This window comes from Haliotis rubra, unplaced genomic scaffold (genome assembly GCF_003918875.1).
Source record: "Haliotis rubra isolate DU_JTF1 unplaced genomic scaffold, ASM391887v1 Scf14, whole genome shotgun sequence".
In the NCBI taxonomy this organism is placed as follows: domain Eukaryota; kingdom Metazoa; phylum Mollusca; class Gastropoda; order Lepetellida; family Haliotidae; genus Haliotis; species Haliotis rubra.
Window position 1 is genome coordinate 2,126,791 of NW_025765336.1, and position 25,222 is coordinate 2,152,012.

General features: G+C 39.0%; 1 protein-coding gene and 1 long non-coding RNA gene across 2 annotated transcripts; both read left to right on the plus strand.

Annotated features, from left to right (window-relative positions):
- Window positions 1-1,004: 1,004 nt before the first annotated feature.
- Window positions 1,005-15,636, plus strand: LOC124268719 (zinc finger protein 184-like). The gene is made up of 2 exons (XM_046703723.1): window positions 1,005-1,087; window positions 12,028-15,636. Exon 2 carries the CDS (start codon window positions 12,079-12,081, stop codon window positions 15,001-15,003), a length of 2,925 nt encoding a protein of 974 aa, XP_046559679.1. The 5' UTR covers window positions 1,005-1,087; window positions 12,028-12,078; the 3' UTR covers window positions 15,004-15,636.
- On the plus strand, window positions 6,013-23,351 carry LOC124268720. Its single transcript, XR_006896336.1, has 3 exons — window positions 6,013-6,280; window positions 22,051-22,054; window positions 23,339-23,351. It is a non-coding gene; the product is annotated as an uncharacterized LOC124268720 (long non-coding RNA).
- The last annotated feature ends 1,871 nt before the right edge of the window (window positions 23,352-25,222 follow it).

Genomic DNA, 25,222 nt, shown 5'->3' on the forward strand with positions numbered 1-25,222 from the left:
TGTCATACCGAAAGTCTTAGTTCGATTTCGCATATTCGTATACAAATTGTGAAGCCGATTTCTGGCGACACCCGCTGTGATATGGCTGGAATGTTGCAAATAAGCGGCGTAAAACCAAACTCACTCACTCTTCCCACAAACACGTTACCTCCTATTATATTTACACAACCTTCAAAGTGTGGTGTGCGTTTTCTGTGTGATGCACACCACAAAGGTAATATTAAAACAAACGGAAATATCAAGGTTGGTTAAAAGCACTTGACATTAAATGATCATGAAATATTCACGGATACGTCCCATCGGGTTGTTATGTGAAAGGTGTGCACAGGTAATCGCGCTCTGAATGTCGGAAGACAGAAATATATTATCATGAGGTTCATCCATTTGAATCAATTTGAAATAAATGTTGAATTTTGCCTTAGTGCGTATTTTTTTAATCGTGAGTGAGTATGGTTTTACGCTGCTTTTAGCAATATTCCAGCAATATCACGGCGGGGAACACTAGGAAGGGACTTCACACATTGTACCCATATGGGGATCGAACACGGGTCTTCGGCGTGATGAGCTAACGCTTTAACCACTAGGCTACACCACAATATCAATTTTTCTTCTATTTTTTTTATTTTAAATTTATTTGAATTTGAATTATATATGATCATAAATGAGGTTGACGTGGTATGGCTACAAAAACATGCGGTTAAATTAATCCGTTAAAAATGTCATGAGCTGAAGTGTACTTCATGCAGTTTTAAGACAATATTAACATAACATGGCGTATCCCCGAAACCCTGTGTACCCAACATTTCCTGGCACACAGCATCATAACATTTTTGTATATTCTTATGACCATTGTCAACTGGTCCAGTTTGGGATAAAGTCTCACCGTAACTGCAAAGAGAAAATACGCATCGTGAAACAACAATCGTGACGGGCGCATGGCGCATACAAGGGAGATAACCCATAAAAGGCACAGCGCACGTGCATCTCAAGGGAAACGTGAGTTGCGACGAGAAAGCAGAACTGTTAACAGTTTAGCAAGGAAGGAACCGCTTGGACGTGAGGTTTCAGCTGACACAGACTTTAATTGGTACGTATTCAAACCCAGTAAGTTGCAGATTTTCAAGGCTGTCATGAAATCTGACTATTAGTGTGACCGTTTATCCCATTTCATGTATCAGAAATAAAAACAAAACTGATTTTTGTCACCACATTTGTTATGAGTTCTGAAGTGAAGAGAATAGCTTTTTAGTTACAGTACGTCGGTCAATGGACCTATTAACATTCGAGCATGTACAGAAAAATCACACAGACCTACTTAGGCCTAAAGGTAGGCCAAAATGATGTTTTCGACTTGACCAATGGGTAGGTACCAGAATTACGTAATACTAGCCTTTACTGCACACGGAACATCGTGTTCTGCACACGGTCAACATCCCCACATGCAGTTTGTGGACTGTTGAAAGTCTTTCGTTAAAATGAATGGGCGTGTACCGTATTTGCTCAAATAAAAATGACGTCTCCATTACAGTACACGCCGGTCTCTAACCCATGACGAGTCATTCGCTTTGCCCCCAAAACTGGAAATGCCAGCTTCCAGACGTCGGTATCTTATAGAGCATGAAAAACTGTTGCGTTGACACACACCACTCATTGGGGCCATGTTTGAACTGGCATTCTGATAAACCCCAGCTGTTTAGCAATCTCCAGTTTTATAATTTTTTCAATTTAATACATTCAAACATTACAACCAACTGAAACTTAATATGGCAAATTTCATCAATATCGGTATATAAATTTTATTTTGAAGTAACCAAATCACAATTTATGTATTTCCCAGTATGAGGTACATGTAGCTCTGACTATTTAAGGGGCAGATTTTGTTTGTGTCTGGTGTGCATTGTTATCAACTTAAATGTTTTCTCTTAAAACAAATCAAGCTGTGTGTTTTTTTCATCCCTTGCTTACCCCGGTTAGAAGATACAGGTTAGGATTATTCACCAGTAACCCATGCTTGTTGCAAGAGGAGACTAAGGTATTGGATTGTCAAGCTTGCTGACTTGGTTGACAAATGTCATTGTATCCCAATTACATAGATCAATGCTCATGCTGTTGATCACTGGTTTATCTGTTCCACACTTGATTATTTACAGACTGCCGCCATATAGCTGGAATATTGCTGAGTGCAGTGTCAAACTAACCTCACTCACTCACTCATTTGCTCGAATTTTTTTCTCCTAAATCAAGATCAAGCTGGGTGGGTTTATTTCATTCCTTGCTTTATTGAATGGTCTTTCTTAAACTTATAGATTACAAATTAACTGTTCTTATTTTATCTATAGCAATGATCACTAATTGGCCTAGGTTGGACTTATAAACATAAATGCATACCAGCAACAGAATATGGTGTAACAATGAGCTCTGTTCTTAATTGTGTTGCATCATGTGATTGATAAAAGCTATAACATAATTCCATGGTTTAGAAACAGTTTCTCATATAATGGCATTGAAGAACTGGCATCATGAATTGTGTATTGCAGCTTCAAGTATCTAACAGAGTTGCCTCCCTTGTGGTAGTTACCACTATATTTATTGATATGGATGTATAACTTCTGTATTATTGACACACAACGTTCTGGGCTAATTAAATACTTGCCCCTTCATCAGATCAATAGTTAGAGGCATATATAGCATGTACAGGAAGCCACAGACAATTGAGACACCTGAATATATCATAAAGATATAGATCAATAGCTGAAACAAGGTAATGTTACCATAGATAATATTTAATTTGGTTGTATATTGTAATCAAGTTAATGAATAGTATTTGATGAATTTTGACAATTTTTGTAATTATTGGATCTATAATTATCAAATGTTACAGGCATCAGTACATATATGGAAAGTAATTATTTAATTTATGCACCTTTCGCCCAAAAGATTTACGAGATAATCTGAAGTTAATGATTTTGAATGGGATATTAATAATGGGATATATATATATATATATATATATATATATTTATTTTTTTCAGCAATATTTATGATTCTCAACATTGTTAGGAATAGACTGTTATCCAATATCAGTTGTTATACCATTGAAAGTATTTCGAAAAAGAATGAACCACAAAGAACATTGATGTAAATAGAATTTAGTATTGTCTCATTACATATGAACTGCCATAAAGCTGGAATATCGCTAAGTGCTGCAATAAACAACAAACGGGAAACATGCTTACACTGTATCCGTCAAAGTTAGTCACCCAAGAAATGTGATTTTCAGGTCATGCAGCCAGCAGGGATGTAACAGTTTAATAAATGTTAGCTAATAAGGTTTAGACTCCCCATTAATGAAAACTGTCAATCACAGAATACCCACCCCATTAATGAAAATGTCAACCACAGAATACCCACCCCATTAATGAAAATGTCAATCACAGAATAGCCACCCCCATTAATGAAAATTGTCAATCACTATACAGAATATACCCCCCCCATTAATGAATATTGTCAATCACTGTACAGAATACCCACCCCCATTAATGAATATTGTCAATCACTGTACAGAATACCCACCCCCATTAATGAATATTGTCTGTCACTGTACAGAATACCCAGCCCATTAATGAAAAATTGTCAATCACAGCATACACCCCACCCCCACCCCCAAAAATAAATTAATGAATATTGTCAATCACTGTACAGAATACCCACCCCCATTAATGAATATTGTCAATCACTGTACAGAATACCCACCCCCATTAATGAATATTGTCAATCACTGTACAGAATACCCACCCCCATTAATGAATATTGTCAATCACTGTACAGGGTTATCTCCCAACTGACAGACACCCATTTGACAGACACCCAATTGACAGACACTGAACTAGAAGGCTAATTATGGTAACACCTACGGGTATAATGGAACAGTCCACTGTCTAGTGAGTAGAGTAGGGCGAGCCTGAAACAAGTTCGTTACTGAGAAGTTTGATAGTGTGTAAATAGAAATGAAATGATTGAAACCTATTATATTCATTCAAGAAAAGGGTAAAGTTATCCAACATTGAAAAGCCCTCTCCCAATAATAGGATATGTACAACAGAATTTAAGTGAGAGAACGTTTTGTTTGAGAGATATAGATATGTACATATCTGAAAACATTCTGAATTTCAGTAATTGAGAGACCTGCATGGCCATGTAAGATAAGATTAATACCTATGAGTGATCTAATTTTTAACAATACTTTCTAAAGATTGTAACAGTTTGTCTTTGAATAGTATACAATGGACATTCAAGGAAGTAATGAAAAACATTCTCACATCCATGGCCATATTGACATGATGCATAATTTTATTTATATTTATTTTAAATAAATCATAATTAAGTGTACTTATCATATATCTTATTCTTGTGTGCAAAACATTTAACTCTCTTATTGCAAAAGAATAGTATTTAGGTGCACAATTTTCTTTCACATGGATATAAGATTTAAATGATGCAACAGAGTCGCAATTTCTAATAGTTTAGGGAATATTATTCCACATTTTAACTGCTGGTGGAATAAAAGATGATGTTGAGTACCTCAGTCTTGTACATGGTTGGCTAAAATTATTGGAGTTTTTTAACTCCTAACTTGTCCGGTTGCCTACTACAGGTGGGAGTAAATCCTGAAGAAAAGCTGGTGTTCTATTTAGTAGGAACTTTAAATTCTGAAATGCTCCAATCATTTAGATGTCTTTTTGACAATGTTTTCAATATGATGCTGCCAGCTCCCATTAGACGAGAATGTTAAACCAAAAATGTTTATGAAAATCAACTGTTTTTTTATATTGCAGCAATCAAAATTAAAATTAATGTCATTTCGGCCATCTTTTAAGGTAAACATTATAGCTCCAGGTATTTTTTTGTTTGTTTTTATTTGGACTATTCCATTATAATGTGTAGGTAACAGGCAGTAGTTTATCTGTTCATTGAACCATAAATGTTGTTTTAAGGCATCTTCGAACTGCCTGTCTGCATAATGGGAGGACACCCTGTACAGAATACCCACCCCCATTAATGAACAGTGTCAATCACAGAATGCCCACCCCCATTAATGAATATTGTCACTCACTGTACAGAATACCCACCCCCATTAATGAATATTGTCACTCACTATACAGAATACCCACCCCCATTAATGAATATTGTCAATCACTGTACAGAATACCCACCCCCATTAATGAATATTGTCAATCACTATACAGAATAACACACACAACACACACACACACACACACACACACACACACACACACACACACACACACACACACACACACACACACACACACACACACACACACACACACACACACACACACACACACACACACACACACACACACACACACATTAATGAATAGTGTCAATCACAGAATGCCCACCCCTGTTAATGAATATTGTCAATCACTGCACAGAATACCCACCCCCATTAATGAACAGTGTCAATCACAGAATACCCACCCTCATTAATGAATATTGTCGTTCACTGCACAGAATACCCATCCCCATTAATGAACAGTGTCAATCACAGAATACCCACCCTCATTAATGAATATTGTCAATCACTGCACAGAATACCCACCCCATTAATGAATATTGTCAATCACTGCACAGAATACCCACCCCCATTAATGAATATTGTCTATCACTGTACAGAATACCCACCCCATTAATGAATAGTGTCAATCACTGTACACTACCCACTCCCTGAAAACTGCTCTCGTTGGTCAATTTCCACAAAGACAGGAAAACACAATTTTCATATTTCCCGCAATAATCACACACAAAGAAATTGACCAATGAGAGCCGTTTTCTGTTTCTGAGTCATTCAGAGATTTTCAGAAACTGTCAATATTTACCGAAGAGAGGCCAAACATTTGTATTTGAGGGTAGTTTGATGAGATGGTCAGTGGTCAAATATGAAATGCAGTTAGACATTTAACTGAATATGATAAGCAGAAATGTTAAAGAATGACCAACAAGCTCAACACAATTTTGTGTGAAAAACATAAGGTTTGATTGAACTGCACATTAAAATAATCGGGCTGTCCGGTTTTCAGTCAGGTTTTTAGCATCGGGAGTGTTACCCCTTGTGTATTTTATGTAATAGTGTTGGGGTAGAATTTTCTGAAATCTTTATATCTTCAACAATTTTATTCAAATTTGAAGTATATGTTAATCATAAACATATAAATACAATATATGATTGGAACAGTCTAGATTTTTATTTCTGATAGTTTTGCCCAAACAGTGATTCGAACACCTGTGTACTAATAGCAATATCCCAAGTATTTGAGTATGGTCCTGCAAGCAAATTAGGATGAGAGAATATATTGATTGACTTGAGACTTGATCTATGCTGCTGGTTTATGATGACATGCATCAGGCAAGTCGATGTGTACGAGGCCTAACAAACAGGGGCGGTGGGGTAGCCTTGTGGTTAAAGCGTTCGCTCATCACGCCGAAGACCCGGGTTCGATTCCCCACATGGGCACAATGTGTGAAGCCCATTTGTGGTGTCCCCCAACGTGATATTGCTGGAATATTGCAAAAAGCGGCGTAAAACCTCGCTCGCTCGCTAACTCACTCACTCACTCACTCACTCGGGTTGTTGTGGACAGCAGTTGAGTGAAACTGTGGAAATGGTTGAGGCAAAGAAGCTTAAATAATCATTGACATATTTGGAAAATGTTCCAATGGGAATCATTCATGAATCAGTCACTGCTGACAATGAGAGATCAGAAAGAGATCAGGAAGAGGTAAATAAGAGACCAGAAAGAAACTAAAAAAGAGATTGGAAAATCAAAAAGAGATGAGAAAGTAAATAATATGATCCATTGACATGACATCATTGTTCCTGAGTGACATCACAGTATTCAAGTAAATCTAGTCTGTATATTTTGACAAAAAATAGTAATTTGAAAAGTTTCAAAATCCATTATATCTGTTTTGTGAGATCAGCCATGTTGGAAGTAAATGAAGTTGTTCAACAATGAATGCAGTTGTCTGCACAGTGAAGCAGTCATAAAATCAGACACACTATTCAATCCACACTGATTCTTATTTTATTGTGATTCTATTGATTGCCCCATCAAATTTGAGAATTTCTCAAGATCATTGTAGAATTGGCATTTTATTGCAAATAATTAGATATTGGTTAGAAACAAGTTGCTTAACATGAATAAGTCGAAGAACGAGACTTGATAGCCAATGCCTTATTAAGATACCGACTGCTCATGGGATCACATTTAGTGGGTCACATGTAGTTTGGTCACATCCTGATGACTGACTCCATTCTTGCTGCTTGAGTTGCGTGTATATTGTAAATTACAGAGATGACTAGCCTCCAACTTTAGAATATTTGGCCATGTCTTAATTGCTTTCAGCCCCTGGGCATTTTTGGACTTCATTTTTTTGGTATTTTGTTGATATACTTTTTTAATAAGATAGCTTCACTTTTAGGATGTAATGTTAGTCAGCAGATGACAGTTGAAATAATATTCTGTGTGAGCTGAAAACAAACACTCCATTAGCTTCAACAGGACACACACTGACTTGGTTGCCACATGTCGCTCGGTTCCCAATTGCGCAGATCGATGCTCAAGCTGTTGATCACTGGATTGTGTGGTCCAGACTTGATTATTTACAGACCACCGCCATATAGCTGGAATATTTCTGAATGCGGCATAAAACTAAACTCACTCACTCACTCACTCAACAGGACACCTTTTTTGGTTCAGACATTTTGTCTATTATGTAAACGTATTTAGTTTGTAATGCGAAACATGATTTGTCCAAAGTAAACTTAAATTTTAGAAATTTGATAGATTTATGAAACCTTTTGAATGTCAGCTAGGAGAGATTTGTTTTTCTTATGTTGTGCTTTTTTTAACCTTGGTTTCAGAAAGTACTTAAAGTTATTTTTCTTCTGCGACTTCTCTGAAAAGTTCCCTTTCATATCAGGCTGCTGTTTAGAGTACTCAGTTTACAAAAATGTGTAACGAATATTGCTGATTGGACAAAATGAGATAGATTTACAGGGTTTAACCATAATCCACATTACTAAGGCCTTGTGTATTACAACTTTACCCTAAGATAGATGGCGATACTCTGGAGTGGGTAGCTGACTGTGTTAGCTGAAAATAATAAATATTTGTAACCCTGTATTACAGCTATTTACCTAATCCTCTGATGTAAAATGGGGCGGTGGGGTAGCCTAGTGGTTAAAGCGTTGGCTCGTCAGTCAGTCAGATGTAAATATGTACACCTATAATGTCGAAGCAGAGAAACGATTTGAAGTGGGAATTTTGAAGTCACTATTCTTAATATTGTTTCAAATTACAGTCAAGTCCAGAGGTCAAAGGCCTCAAAAGAGGCCCAGGTTTGAATTGGTCCACGAAACCAATGCTGATCAGTGTAGCCAAAGTGATCAGGTGATCCGACATCCTGACTTGGTTAATGCCTCTCATATCCCAGTTAGGAAGGGGGCGATAGGGTAGCCTTGTGGTTGAAGCTTTCTCTTGTCATGTTGGAGGCCCTGGTTTGATTCCCCACATGGGTACAATGAGTGAAGCCCATTTCTGGTGTCCCCCCGCCATGATATTGCTGGAATATTGCTAAAAGCGGCATAAATCTAAACTCGCTCACAATTAGGTAGATCGATGCTTATGATGCTAGTCACTTTACTGTTTGCTCCTGACTTGATTATTTAGATGCTGATTTTTTGTAGTTATATAGATGGAATGGTGCTGAGTAACTGATAAGAAATGACATTCTGATCATATTGTTTGTTAACGAGTTCATTGTTTGAGTATAGTATGCTGTTATAGTAGTCTTTCTCACAGTCCCTGAACCACATTACTTTCCATTCTGCCTAGCCCTCATTGTAGTGCTAAAGCTCTAAATGAAGTATGTCTAGATTTCCTCAGGTTCAGAATTCCCCCATCTCCCTGGGGCTCCTTTCCAATCTAAATGGGTTTATTTGTTACTATCAAAAATATTGTTGGGTCTAATTTGGTTTATATACCTAAGCTTATTGCAAGCATGGATCCTAGGTTTCAGTTCGCATTGCATCTTGTGGATCCCATACCTGCTATTGATGGGTGTTGTGTACTTGTCAATGACTCGTTCCATGATTTGAAGAATGGTTGATTGGTGCCATGAAAACCATTTTTATGGTTACTCATGTATCAAGTGCATAAGGTTATTTTAAAGTGGTTGTTTGCCTAAAGAGGGGTTACCATATCATTATTTATCTAGTTTTGAATGGATACAACTTCAAATCATAAATCTACGTTTAAGTAAAGTTGTGAATTTTTGTGATCCTTAGCAAAGTGTGAGTAGTATATATATGCAGAGGCTAAGCGTTAGTCTAGCCGTTATAGTTGTGTACGTTTTCAGCTTTCATGAAGTGAACAAAGCAGTGGTACTGGTTACAGTTGTGCCAGAACTTCATCCTGATGATGATTTATGGTTCCAGGGTTCAAAGTAACCCCATGTATTAGCGTGCCATGGTAAATTCTGAAATGGCACGGATAAAAATGTTCTCGGTGCCCTTATGGCACACCTAATTTTTTTAGAGACATAACTCACCTTTAGTCATTTAATCCCCCAAACAAAACACTTACGCAAATGACAAACAAGTAAAAACATTTATTGACTTTATCGCCCAGGAAATCACTTGAATTATGATGGATGATGTAAAGAAATGTGGTTGTTTTTCCATTTTTTTTAGAGTGAAGGGAGTACTGATAGTTCGGTTATTGAACAGGAAATTGTGCATGCTAGATATACATATATTGAACAAGTGAACCTGTCACAAAATTCTTAGCTATTAAATGTGTTGGGGGGGGGGGGGGAGCAGAACAAATGAAGCTTAAGAAAGCCATCTTAAACAGAACACATATCAGTGAAAACAGAAAACAGGTTACATTTGTTGTTTACTAACGATAAATTTCAAGTGATCATCATCATTGCTACAGTCATTTGTTCTTAAAACATATGGGTACGCCTGATTTCTGAAAGGCACATCTAGAATGTTTGTCTGGTGCCCTAAGGCACACTTAGAAAAAAAGAAGTATTTCTATCCCTGGGTTCCTAGTGTGTCAGCACTGGGTGGTCATGTCTGTAGCAAGACTTGTATTGGGCTTCCAGTGCTGACACAGGATTTCTGTGAAATACTGGCAGCAGCTTTCAACTTTCCTCCTATCAGAGTCAGATGCCCAATATCAGGTGTATGTCTATAGGATGCTTCATGGACATGTCTTGCAATTAATTCAGTTAGCATAATTATTTGAAAAGTTTCCTACACATGAATTGCTAAAATTTGTGGTGTAGGTATTGGTTGGTGTTGGCGTTGGCATTGGCGTTAGCAGTGTTGGTGGTGTGGTGGTTGTTGCAGTGGCAGTAGCAGTGGCGATGATGGTGTTGACGTGGTGGTCTTTGTGGTGGTGTTGATGTTCATAGTGGTGGTGGTGGTGGTTTGAGCAAGTTATTGTGGACTGTCACAGACAGAATATTTTCACAGGGTTATCCATGTTCATTAGGGTTCAAATCTTGCACTTCAGTGGTTCACTAGCATGGCACAGAATCAAATAACTACTTCTGTGTCTAAAGTTATCCTTGTCTGGACACAGCCGTGAACACTTTATTGTAACTAAAGGTGTAAATGAATCTGTATGTGCAGTGAGACCTGCTAACAGTTTATTATCAATACACTGAGTATTCATTTCAATAAAATTGTTGATTCAGCAGTCCTGCTTGGACGAGACCAGTGAAGATCTGGGTTAGAATTGATCTTCAGTAACCCATGCTAACGGGATCGGGTGGTCAGGCTCGCTGACTTGCTTCACACATGCCATCGGTTCCCAGTTGCATAGATCGATGCTCATGCTGTTACACGGATTGTCTGGTCCAGACTCAATCATTTACAGACCACAGCCATATAGCTTGAATATTACTGAGTGCGGCATTAAACTAAACTCACTCACTCACTCACTCACTCACTCACTCACCCACACCCACCCACCCACCCACCCACTCACTCACTCACTCACTTGAACGAGGATTAATAATTTCAACTATGATATCAGTGATCTTTACATATAAGAGGTTGGGCCACACAATCACGTGATCACATCTGATCAAAATGGTTGGGCATTGAAATGACATGGTTTGAGTGATGGAAGGTTGAGTCCTGGGAAGGGTCATTTGTAAAGTTAATCTGTTTTATACATTCAAATAGAATCTAATCCATTATGAAGTTTTAGAAGACATGTATTTTCTTAGGCTGGAGGTAATTTCAACACATACTGAATTGTAATTGCAAGCTCTGTCCACCCTTAAAATTAAATATGTTTTGATTTCTGAATTTTCCAATTAAACAGATCAAGTCTTACTTCTAATTTTCTCATTTTATAGTTGATGTATGCCCAAACTGTACATCATGATTCATATTCAATAAGGCCTAGAAAAAAATGTTGTGGTTCTGATTACCCAACCAACCCTTGAATTCTGGTGCCGACCCTATGTTTTTAAGCGGTATGAATTAAATAAGCTTTCAGATACCATTGTTTTTCCCGGCACCGACAGATGACGGCCATGCTGATAGAGAAAGTCGATATGATGGCCGCAAGCTTGATTAAATAAACAATTACACATTGATAAATGTGTTATTAGTTTGTACTTTACGTCAAAAAGTAAATATGTACAAAAACAATTCCTACCGACCTACCCTAAATTTTAAAGAGGTAGAATCGGAACCACAAGATTTTTTTGTTTGGCCTAATATGTACATGTTCATAGCTGTTTGAGTTCTTGTGAAGACTATAGGTGATAGGTTATGATGCCAAGTTTCAGTTAAATACAAACAAGTTTTGCTATTTTGTGTGTTTGCTTGTTAAGGTGAACATCCGTGGCTGTGGCACAATGTTATGGCAGTGGTGTTGACTTTGATTGTTAATGGATATTTCTGTGTACTTTTAGGTGTGGAACAAAGCTGGTAAGAACCTCGTCATCACTGACAATCTATTCACAATGGATTCAGACTCTTTCAAGAGTGTGATTATCTGTGGACAGTGTGGAGAATGGTTTGGGAATATGTTGTCCCAAGTCCATCATCTGACGACTCATTCCTTCACAAAGACAGCAGGGACTAAGTCGGTCCTGAACTTCTTAGAGAGGTGTGATGGAGATGCCCCTGATCAGAGTGAATATGCCCATGCTGATGCTTCACCTGGATGTTCCTTTGATAAGTGGAGCCCTTCAGCAGATGATGTGCTGTATGATGAAAAAAATGGAACTGAAGCTTATAAGCATGCTTCTGTATCTCATCAAAGGGATAGACTAGATATTGCTGGAGATTGTGGAGAATCTCTTGGTTGTAATTCTCACTTGCACCAGGTTAATTGTGAATGTGTATACAATCCGTCAGGAGGAGAACATGAAACGGATGACATTGCAGGTATGGGTGACTATAGGGCATGTTTATTTAGAGACGGGGATCAGGACTCGGTCCACTTAGGACAGACTGATCAGAACTGTGAGGACCTGAGTGGATCTGAAGTTGAGGTGCCAGAAACTTCTGGAGTTCTGTCCTCAGGCACAGATGAGGATTCTCAGGATGCAGAGTCTAAATTATCTGATCTAGAACATGAGGATAATGAGAGTCCTTGTAAATTTGAGTCCAGACTTGAACGTCACTACGAAGCCACAGCCTTTGATGTGAAAGATACGAGTCCTGAAAATAGTTGTTCAGTTGAAAATAAGAATGAATCAAGTACTGGCATGAGATCCAAGACATATGATGGTTATGACTATATTTCTGATGAAAATGAAGATAGTCCTGACACACCAGTAAACGACATATGTGAATTTAAGTTCTATCAGTCAAATAGAGGTGAAAACACCAGAATGGGACAGATGTTAAATACCAATTCTCAGGATGGGATGAAAGTTTATTTGAATACAGGACTTGACAAAAGAAAATACAATAGTGTTGAAGGTAGCATGAACAGTATGGGTGGTATGGGAAGAGGTGGGTCTCTCTGGGATGATACCCTTCAGACAGATCAAACTCTAAGTAGCAGTCAAATGGTGACTGTGAGGAGGTCAGACAGTGCACAGAGGCATCCTGGTCCTGTCATGGGAGATTGTCTTGGAGTGAGAGGCTTTAACCGTACTGCAAAGAGGCAAGAACGTTCAGGAGAGGTGCCTCCTGGTACTATCTGTGGGAGTAGAATACTTCCTTTTGATCAGAAGTCCTTGGAGAATAAACATACTAGGGGGTTCAAGAGGATATCAGATATTACCCCAAGTACAGAGGACATTAAACCATACTCAGAAATAAATGACACACATACTAGCTCAGGCCAGAGTTTAACCATTGGTGTTAATGCATGTTCTGGTGCAAAGCTAATGCCCCAAAGTAATTTTGAAACTGATATGAATTACAACACAAGGTCTGTTCCTAAACAATTTGTGGAAAACAGAAATCAGTATTCTTATGTGCATGGAAAGTCAGGACTAAGAATGTGTAAGAATGGAGACTGCAACTCTGATAATTTATCATTTATGTTAAAAAAGAACCAAACCAGCCAAGGTTACAGTATTTATAAACCACAAGTGATTGAGGATGGTGACACAGGAGAACCTTTGGCTATGAACATAGAACAATACTCTGGTAACACAAATGAAGTCATTGACACTAACAACAAAAGTCAAATTTCTAATTCATCATTATTGTTTGAGGAAAAACAGAATGATTACATTTACAGCAGCAGGAAACAGTCTGACCATTTGAATTATCAGCACAGTCTTCCCGTTGAGCAGCATTCTCAAGGAAGGACACGATCAGGTGAAAGTATTAGAAAAAGGTCCCTCAGTGGTAGAGGGTCAGACCAAAGATGCAGCGTTTGTGGAGAGATGTTTCAAGTTGCTGGAGATCTACAGAAACACTTGATCTCCCACAAACAGCAATGCCATTTTTGTGGTGAAAGTTTTGAAGAGTTGGAACATCTCAGTGCACATTTAGATATGCATCTGAACAATGGTGTTGAAGGCAGAGGGGATGAAGGCCATTGTGAGGACAATCTTCATTTGTCATGTGATGGTGATGCACCTGACCATGCAATCGATCGCCATGATGTTGATGTTAAGGGCCAACAGAAGAATTACAGGTGTGAAATATGCTCAAAACTATTTGTTGCGAAACAGACTCTTCGTATTCATATGAATATTCATCTTGGCAGACGATCAACATGTCCTGTGTGCAAGCAGACATTCTCCACAGACTGGTCTGTGAAGAGACACGCTGGAAAGTGTCATCATAAAGTGAAAGTTTGTGAAAAGTCGTTTTCTTCACCAAACAGTTTGAAGATTCAGAAAGCTCACGAAAACTTTGTTGAAAAAGAAGACCAAAGTTTGTTTACGTGCGAGGTGTGTGAAAAGGAGTTTTCGTCACTGAAGAGCCTAAGCAACCATTCCAGGACACACCAAAGAAGGGTGGAGGAGCTGCATAAGTACGTGAAGACATTTGGATGCAAGGAATGTGATCATGTGTACTCCAGACCAGACAGTCTGATGGCTCACATGAAGGTGCATGGTGACAAGTACAGGCATACTTGTGCCGTGTGTTTTGTTGGATTTCCTACTCTCACGGAATTGGACTCCCACATGCAACAACACACACATGAAGATAAAAAGTTAAATACTTGCTCCTTTTGTGGAAGAGGATTTGATCTTCATACAAGCTTTATACAGCACATACAACACTGCAGGAAGACCCAACAGGATGCGGTTCATGGTAGGGCACTTGAGGATTTCATGGTGTTTGAGAGAGACCAAGAAAAATGCTCTAATAATAATAGGTTCCAATGTTCTGTTTGCAGTAAAATGTACCTGAGTAAAAAATCATTGAGACATCATATGAAGGTTAAAGGACACATAACCCCAAGTGATTAAGGGTTGGACATGGCTGCCCTTAAAGCCAGGAATGTTGGCCCATGTTTATAAGAATTGTCTAGTAACCTGCATGATGCTGAAATGCAGTGTGAGGAGGATGTGTTTGAAGCATGTTGACACTGTGAAGGATTAGAAAGCTACACAGCTGCCTTTTCACAAGGTAGCGAGCTGAGTGGTTTAGGTGTTCACTCATCTTGCTAAGGTTCTTGGTTCACTTCCCACTTATTCAATGCACCATTTTTGATTGTCTGAAAAATTACAATATGATTTTTTCACATTCACGATGTTACCGAATATATTGTTTTGTTTAAACATGACAAAAGTGGCTGAACTATTAAAACATGGCTTGAGGTGATCAAACTGATTTCAAATGTAAGATGTGTGGTTGGGCTTAATTCTATTTCCGTGACATCCAGTAATTCGTGAGCGGCGATGTTGCTGGAATATTGCTAGAAGCGGCGTAAAACCATACTCACTTACTCTGTAATTCATGAAATACCATAAGTTGGTACTGAAGTCGACCTTAAGAGCATATGCTACTTTTGACAACATTGTTAAGCATCATGTTTGAATCTGCTGAGTTAAAGTTCTTCAGTAAAACTAATGATACACTTGTTAAGTAACTAGTTAGCCCCTGCCGCGCGTTATATAGTATTAGGCTCCGTCTGTCCGTATGTACGTCCGAATTGGAATATCTTAAGAACCGTTCACTAGATTCTTTTCATATTTGGTACCTAGGTTCATCAGTGTAATAAAAGTCCAAGTCAGGTTTGGTGACCTTGACCCTCATTGCAAGGTCACAAGGGGACGTTAACGTTTTACCTGCATGTTAAGCTATCTCAAGAACCGTTCACTGGATTTTCTTCATATTCAATACCAAGCTTTATCTAGGGAAGGCGCAGGGCCCAGTTGATTTTGGTGACCTTCACATAAATTTTTAAGGTCATGGCGACACTTTGAAGATTTCAGCATGTAAAGCTGCATGTTAAGCAATCTCAAGAACCATTAACTGGATTTTCTTCATATTTCACACCAAGCTTCATCTATGGAAGGCGCAGGGCCCAGTCGAGTTTGGTGACCTTCACTTAATTTTCAAGGTCACAGAGACACTTTGAATATTTCAGCATGTTAACTTGAATTGTCAGCAAGATATTTTAAGAACGGTTCACTGGTTTTTTCTTCATAGACTTTCAGTACATTCCTTGAATGTTTTTCAATAAGCACTTTCTTTAGTACTAGTTTTGCATATTTCATACACTATGACATTCATGTCAAGGTCAGTCTTGAAAATATGTGTATGTTTGAACAACTAAAGAGCAAGATATCAAGAGAGGTTGACTGGTCATTTTTTTGTTGACATTTAACTTCATCTTAAACTTTCATTACTTTATAAGTTAGATTTGATAATTTGCAGCGGGGATTATGTCACCTTAGTGACAATGCTTGTTACAAACTGGCTTTGTAAGTGGCCATGTATCTTGAAAAGTTCAAAATAGCTTTCATGGCAAATCCTTGCTTTGATTCCATCACCTTTGGCAATAATACTTCACCCTCAGCAGCCATTTTATCAGGTGAATATGTTAATCTTTAATATCCCTGAGTACATGGTATGGTTAATTGTAAATCCAGGCATGGTGACCAGATTGTGTTGAGGAACGTCACCTGTGAGTTATTTAGATGTCAGGGGCCTATTGACAGGATTATGATTTGATATGATGCAGGACTTTAACCATCTTTATAGAATCACCCTGCACATATACTATTAATCAAAAGTTTCGACTCCCTTTAAGCACTCACTACATGTTATGAATATATATATGATTACATCGAAGATGAATTTCTCCACTATCATGGGGGAACCAACTGCATTCCTTACGCAGAGGAGTTGCATGAGGATCATGCATTAAATTGTTGAAAAGCATGTGCTAATATTGTGCATGCGAACAGCTGCCTTTTGGTGTAAAGTTTCATCATTTATTGAACTCATGACAATCTTTTCAATGTTTCGAATTTGTTTACAATACATCTGTTCATGTGTAAACTACCTATAAACAGTATGGAATTGTTTGTGCAAAATCTTGTTTAGAACAGTTAGACTGAAAATAGTGGCTACATTTACTCTAGTGAAAAGTCTAAACTTTTGATGGGTAATATACATAGACATGTATGCTGCTTACAGTACAAGAGGGTAGTGGGTTAGCCTTTTGGTTAAAGTGTTTGTTCATAACAAAGGACCGCCTTCGTGGTGTAGTGGTTAGAGGGTCCGCCTGGAGAGCGGAAGGTCGCGGGTTCCATCCCCCGACCGCGTCATACCAAAAGACGTTAAAATATGGTACTTGTTGGTCCCTGCCTGACGCTCGGCATTAATGGGTACAACAAGGACTGGTCGGCTCGGAGTCAGTATACTGTGTCTGAGTGGGGTATTCATGCTTCACTGCGGCATGGTATCTCAGTGGGCTAGCACTATAAAACCAGCTTCAGTCTGGGCTAGTACAAGCAGCCGCACATACACATACACACGCATGCACGTTGTCATATGAGCAAACTATTCTCAAGCACGACGTAAAACCCAATTTCACCTCACCTCATTACAAAGACATGGGTTTGATTCCCCCACTGGCACTGCCCATTTCTGGTATAGCTTGCTGTGAAATTGCATGAAACCAGACTGACTTGCCCACTAACCAACAACTCCTGAACATGAGTTGAATTGTTTTTCAACAACTTATGCTTGTCATGAGAATTGGCAGCAGGCATGTCTCAACAGGGAATTTTATCACCTTGTATGTCTGGCTCTCCCAACATCTTATGACTGAAATAACTTGTAATGTTTTTGAAGATAGTCATTCTTATGTTTATTCTTTCTTCTGCATAGATCCTATCAAGCCAAGTCTTTGATTACATATGTTTAAGTAGGCAGTAATTATTTATCATTATGGAATATATTTGTACAAATCAAATGTTTTTGAATTAGAATATAGGGACCTATGTATTCTATTTTTTATGTATTTATTTTGATGTTAAATGAAATCATGTTTAAAAAAACATCTCTGCAAGTGGTTAATGTTTATTTTGAGTTGTTTACATATATTTACTATGTTGCCAATAAACTGTTGGTTTAATGTTCAGATATTGATTTTTTACTCCATGTTAATGGATATCATTCAATGATATCCAGTCAATGGGACCTCATCTTCAGTTATCCAGTGTATTACATTTTCATACTGTGAGAATAGATTATCAGAGTGTCTCTGTGTCACTGTGAGTGAGTGAATATGGTGTTATGCCGCTTTTAGCAATATTCCAATATCACAGCATGCGACATCAGAAATGAGCCTCACACATTGGACCCATATGGGGAATCGAACACGGGTCTTAGCGTGACGAGCGGACGTTTTAACCATTATGCAACCCCACCCCCCCCACCCCACCCCCTCTGATTATCTGAACATGGCTGTATTTTGCTTCAATTGTACAAGGTATAAGATGGCCATCCATACAAGTCACGCTGACATGTGAAAGAAGTTGTGATCTGTGTGAAAGATGAAGTGTGGTGATGTCAATCTTGAAGCCATGGTAGTGATAGTGTCCATGGTTTCGATCCCCAAAGAGATGCACTATGCTTGACTGAACAAAACGTTTGTTCGATTGAAACAATTGCTCTGTTCAATTGCTCAACATTCCTGTAGATTGGGCCTGTTAGTGAGCAATTCATCGGTCTCAAATGAAGTCAAACGGAGTATAATCATTTGTCAGCTGTTACTGTCATCTTTTTGCATTTACATGAGCGCTTAACTGTTAGTTGTGTTCAGTGTGATTTCGAGTGTAGCCTTCAACCATGCACTTGCGTTATTAGAAGAAAATCATGAAAGCAGAGTGACATAGGCATAAACAAGGTGTTCTTCTGCAGCACTGTCAACATGTTCAGACCGACAGATGTTTGTTGGCGTATGTTTTCATGATTGATAAAGGGGCGGTGGGGTAGCCTAGTGGTTAAAGCGTTCGTTCGTCACGCCGAAGACCCGGGTTCGATTCCCCACATGGGTACAATGTGTGAAGCCCATTTCTGGTGTCCCCCGCCGTGATATTGCTGGAATATTGCTTAAAAGCGGCGTAAAACCATACTCACTCACTCATGATTGATTGATTGATACCCAGGTATCTAAGTGACCCCTTAATAATGATTCTGAATTTATACACAAAGAACTTAGTTATGCACCCCCTGACATATCTCACGATTGAATGAGCCCCGATCTTTGGATCATATTGGAACATATCTAGGACATGATTGGTCGTGGTGTGCAACAAAGAAATCTTCCTGTACAGAACATGGCCCAATTGGAAGCTGCTTTACACGAGGAATGGCGTAGACTGCCCCTTCAGAGGATCAGGAGGCTGGCGGGGTATGAGGAGAGTGCTGGCTGTCATACAGTCACATAGAGGTTACACTCAGTATTGAACTTGAATCGAGACATTTTGAATGTTCACATTCACCAATAAATTCAACATAAACATTCTAGGGCTATACTTGTACAGACATGGTTTTATATGAAAATCAGAGGTTTTTTAAATGAGCAATTATCATCATAAAATCAACATGGATTCCAATCATTTTGTCGTTTTTCTATGAGCCAAAGGATCATACGGGTCAGAAAAACTCAAGTTTTTCTATCGTGGTCACCATATGTACGTGTTAAAAAACCTATCATTACAAAAATACAGGGGGGTGCATCATTATGTTCTTGTGTATATTAAACGACACAATAAATAATGAAATCATCTGCATGGTATGGGCGTCAATGGTGCATGGTTGTGCGAGTGAGTATGGTTTTACGCCGCATCTAGCAGTATTCCAGCAATATCACGGCGAGGGACACCGGATATGGGTTGTGTGAGACGACAGGAACATGATGAGGCTCGTTAACTTCTTTCATTGATGTTGTGTCGATGTTTATAATGTCAACCACTGGGTTCTCAGGTCCAGACTTGTGTACAGACTACGTCGTAGGCTGAGAAATTGCTCCAATGCAACGTTAAACAAATATTAGTCATGTATACATCCCCGGCATCTCCGGCCTTTGGTGTTTACATTTCACAACTTTTGAGGTAGGGTCGTACATGCTCTTTCTTCCAAGATTTCAAAGAATATCTTTCACACTGACTGACTGAGTTTGGTTTTACGCCGCTTTTAGCAATATTCCAGCAACATCACGGCGGGGGACACCAGAAATGGGCTTCACACATTGTGCCCATGTGGGGATTCGAACCCGGGTCTTCGGCGTGACGAGCCAACGCTTTAACCATTAGGCTACCCCACCGCCCCCTTTCACATGACGATTGCTTAGAAGTTGTTTGATCAAGGTTATAAGATTCAAGGCCCCGGTGAACCCGTGAAGGTCCGGGTTAGAATATTGGCCTTCAGTAACCCCATGCTTGTCGTAAGAGGCGACTAACGGGATTGGGTGGTCAGGCTTGCTGACTTGGTTGACACATGTCATCGGTTCCCAATTGCACAGATAGATGCTTATGCTGTTGATCACTGGATTGTGTGGTCCGGACTCGATTATTTACAGACCGCCGCCATATAGCTGGAATATTGCTGAGTGCGGCGTAAAACTCAACTCACACAAGGCCCCGATGAGGCTTTCAAAACGGTTATTGTAGACACTGCCACATTTGATGCATCAGTGACAATTATGTAAATAATGGTCCATACAATTCCCATTTTGACAAGTAAAATGTCTCCATTCATTTTTTTCAATATATTGAACAGTTTTCTAGCATTTGTTTGTAAGTGTTGTCTATGATTTGGCAGGATATGTTCACCTTCTGCCAACACTTGATATTATCACAGATCAATACTGATTCATAAAGATGATATAAACGAACTTGTACAGTGCACTGTGCTTTTATCAGATATTTCTTACCAACATGGTGACCAAGGTAACTTATTACTACATTGCTGACTAAGACGTATCAGCCATGCCTGATTTCCTACCATTGTTATTAATCCCGAAGGTACCGTAGTCGTATTGCGGATAAGGATTTGGCGATTAAGAACAGCAATGCGATTTGTGGTGGTTGGTTTGACTTGGTGTAACAATAAGCAGATTGGACTCAGCAGTGTGTAGGTCAAAGCTGGATAACGTACTTTCTCAAGTGTCAAAGAAACAAAGATTTGTCCGAGATTGAAATATTTTAATTTCGGTTAGGAAAACAAACTATTTTACAACATAAAACAAATGCAAACATGCATGGAAAGATATAGGTATCCCTATAGCCCCATCCACACACTAATGTTGCCTTTCTGCTACCATCAACAGCCTCTTATGATTTATTTCAGAAACGTATCGAAAATGAAAATAATGTTTTAAAGGGGCTGTTTTTTGGCAACGCAAAGCAATTTAACCTTGTTTGAATCATGACTGACAGTTGGAACTCTGCTTGGCATTCTTCGAAATCAGAAAGTCCGAAACGAAACGAAAGGTTAGAATGATAGGTTTTTGCAAGCTCATATCAGTAACTCGTCCAGATGGTGAAGCAAATTATTTTAACTCTTAGAACAGGGGCAATATGATCTGTTTGAATTGATGGAAATCTGTTAACCTTAAGAAAGCACCCAAAGACTGATATCTCTATACGTAATAAAGAAACGAAAATTAAAGTACAGGTTCCATAATTCGATTGGCCATGTTCATACTCTGGCAAAAACATATATGAAGTATCTTACAACATAGATAATGTGAAATTATAATGCGCTAATGGACACTTCCTCGAAAAATAAGGGCAGTTAAATCCCCAAACAGCTGAAATGCACAATGAAACATATGCTAAAACCTGTCCATCTCTACTTCTGAATAGGAGTCGGATTCCGCTAAAGCTGCCCCAAGACCTTTAGTTAGCAATATCCACCTCCTTCTCTTTTCCCATATTGGGACCTCAGCCATTCGCTCGTCCTGTTTCTTTTTGAGAATATCCAGCTTTTCATAAAACGTACGAAGCCTTATTTCAATTGGGGGTTTTCCGATTGGCCGGAGTGGTGGACAGATTAGTTCTTCTTCTACAGGAGACGCTACAGAACGACGGAAGTCTTTGGGTTTGATTGGAACTAATTCGGGGATTGTTTGGGATATACTTGGTGCGGGGCCTTCGAAGAGTTCACTTGGACGATGTCGACTTGAAATATTACCAAGGCGTTCAATCGAATGGAAGCCACTTCCTCGTGGTCGCGCCCATCTTTCAGCAACTAGGTGTGGATCACAGTCGTCCGTGGCTACAGACAATAATCGGGAGATCTTTCTGCTGAAAGAGTGTTCTAGGTCATTATTATCCGTCTCCTCTTCCAAATCTTCTATGTGTTTATCACGAAGTCTCTTCAGGAACATCTCGGCTCTTTCGTGGTTGGACAACGTGGGTTTACGGGCCTGCAGAAGCTTTATTTGAGCCTTCGTAAACTTGGGCACGAAAGGTTTCTTCCCATTGCAGTTTTCTGCTTGTTCGTCCCCGGAGCTGCTGTGTGTAGATGGGGCTGTGTGAGCCTTTCGCAGTCGTCGTCTAAACACACAGGGGCCTTTGACCATACCTTCAATAAGGCTGTAAAAACGAAATAGTTACGTTTGTAAAGTTTGTATTGTTATACAGCATGAGTGGCACAGTCTCATCTAAAGCACCTGTGTAGCCTTGAATCATACAGGAGTACCAGGAAAATCTAAAAGTGGGTGTGAGAATCCTGGGCCTCGAAACGATATTAGCATTGATTAAGCTTAAGAACTTACGTTCAAAGATAAGATACTTTAAGTTTGAGATAAGACACATTTTCGAAACAGTCGTAAACCTGTCGCAGATCGTACAAAGGTACGATACCTGTCGTAAATCTTACAGAACTCGTTTTGCAGATTGAAAAAGCAGGATGTTTCCCATGACATAATGGGGATTTCCCGTCGCTGTCAATAACGTGGCGAAATCATGATCACATTTTCAAACCAAATGTATGTGCGTGACATTCTGCACAATCCTACATGTAGACTTTTTATTCTTATAACAAACGATGCCATGACAACCCTTAAGCAATAGTATATTGTGCCAATGCAAAGACGTTTTTCAAGCCATGAAAATTGCTTTAATCAGTAAGTTTACCACACTCCAAATATTTTGGGATCGATCCACTGAAAGCAAAATTTAAAGATTAAGGTGAAAATAATTTCGATTATATATTGATCAGAAAGTATGAATGAATTATTGTTTTCTAAAAAAAAGAGCCCCAAAATGGACACTTTTAAATTTTAACGACGCTATGAACGCCAATTAAATTGAAAATCATTCTGAATACTTCCAGTTGTGCAAACCGTTGTGATTTTGCTGCATAAAAAAAAATGCTAAAAGCTGTCAGCAGTTTAATAAACGGTTATGTTTAACGGAATAAATCTTCTTTCTTAATCACAGCAGTGGTCTGTCTTTTTAAGCAAGCAACTGTTCAACAGATTATAATTAATCATCAAATATTTATCTTTCAATTATTTCCATAGTCTTTGTCTTCTTTTTTAAAAAATCAAAAAGAAGCAAAATAAAATACAACAAACCCAAAACCAATTAAACCAAACTCGCTAACCCCGTACTACAATCATAACATATAGCATTACATTTAATATGTGTCACTACATATATGTCTGATTAATCCCTATTAACAAGGTTATTACAAGTGCTCAGTGATTAAAACTTCTGTCATTACTGTTTGTTATGTATCTGTCGAACATCATCATATCCATAATAGACTGTAGCGTTACTCATAGAATTCCTCGTCTTACTCTGTATACGCTGGGACTTGGTTGGATTCACACAGCTGCAACTGTTTCAAGAATCCATATGCGTCGATCTTGTCCTTGTCGAGATGTTCAAGAAGAAACTTCTTCTCTCGATCAAAGCTCACCAGCTGCTTCCTCAACTTCAGGCCGGCAAGGTTGTTCCTGTTGTTCAACTCCCTGAACGCCCTGTTGAATGGACCGCGTGAAGACGAAACTTCCATTGTGAAATAGTGGTAATAAGATCGGAGGAATACCACAACCCTGCATACCACCTCTTCAAAGCACAATTTTGTCCTTTACTTCATTACGCATTTCCGATGGAGATTGCTTCAGGAACTATTGTTATATACGAAAGAGGACCACTTGAAATAGTTTTGTTATATCATGGCATTTCTCTGGGATGTTGTTTGCCTCCCATCAAGACCTGTTTCGATGTTTGAGATTTCGGCAAACAGAATCACCGTTAATGTTTGATGAATGATCAGACCAATCAAAACGCTTTCACTGTTACTAGCCCAACAGACACATGAGCTCATAACAAACTTACCGTCACGCAGAGCCGGGATATACAAGCACATATATCCCAGGTTCAAACATTTCGTAAAGACCATAATCGTATTACGCCTTATATAACCACATTATGAGGAGCAATGGTGTGTCAGTGATATGTATCACATAGGCTACGTGTATGAGTGGATTAATTTATAGAAACTTATTTACGCCGATGACTGTTGTAGGAACCATTCATGATTATCCCATTGTATCATGAAACGTTGAGGATAAACTTGCAATTGGTTATGTCATGAGCCGTGACCTACAGACAGTACACCAAGGCTGAGCTTACATGTTGATTCCGCTTAGCCAGTACCTGGCTGGAATTGTGCTAAGTATCCTGTGTGGATCGGGTGGTCAGTCTCGGTGAGATTTGGTTGATTGGGTGTCTTCGTTTTGTTCGGCGTGGATCGTTGCTCACAGTATCATTGGTTTGCCTGGTTTATGTACAGGCTGCTAATGTAGTAAATCATTGAGATTTGACTGGACCAACCCAGAGATTGAGTGAGTGAGTTTAGTTTTACGCCGCACTCAGCAATATTCCAGCTATATGGCGGCGGTCTGTAAATAATCGATTCTGGACCAGACGATCCAGTGATCAACAGCATGAGTATCGATCTGCGCAATTGGGAACCGATGACATGTGTCAACCAAGCCAGCGAGCCTATCCGACCAATCCCGTCAGTCGCCTCTTACGACAAGCATGGGTTACTGAAGGTTCATTCTAACCCGGGCCTCCACGGGTCCCAGTGACTGACATCATGAGAATCGATCATGGGACATGGTGACATGCATCAACTATGTCAGCAAATCTGGCCAACCGGTCCCGTTACTAACGATAGGCATGGTTTGCAGAAGGCCATGTG

Excerpts from the sequence above, each read along its gene's own strand:
- LOC124268719 (XM_046703723.1), top strand. The coding sequence starts at position 12,079 with ATGGATTCAGACTCTTTCAAGAGTGTGATTATCTGTGGACAGTGTGGA.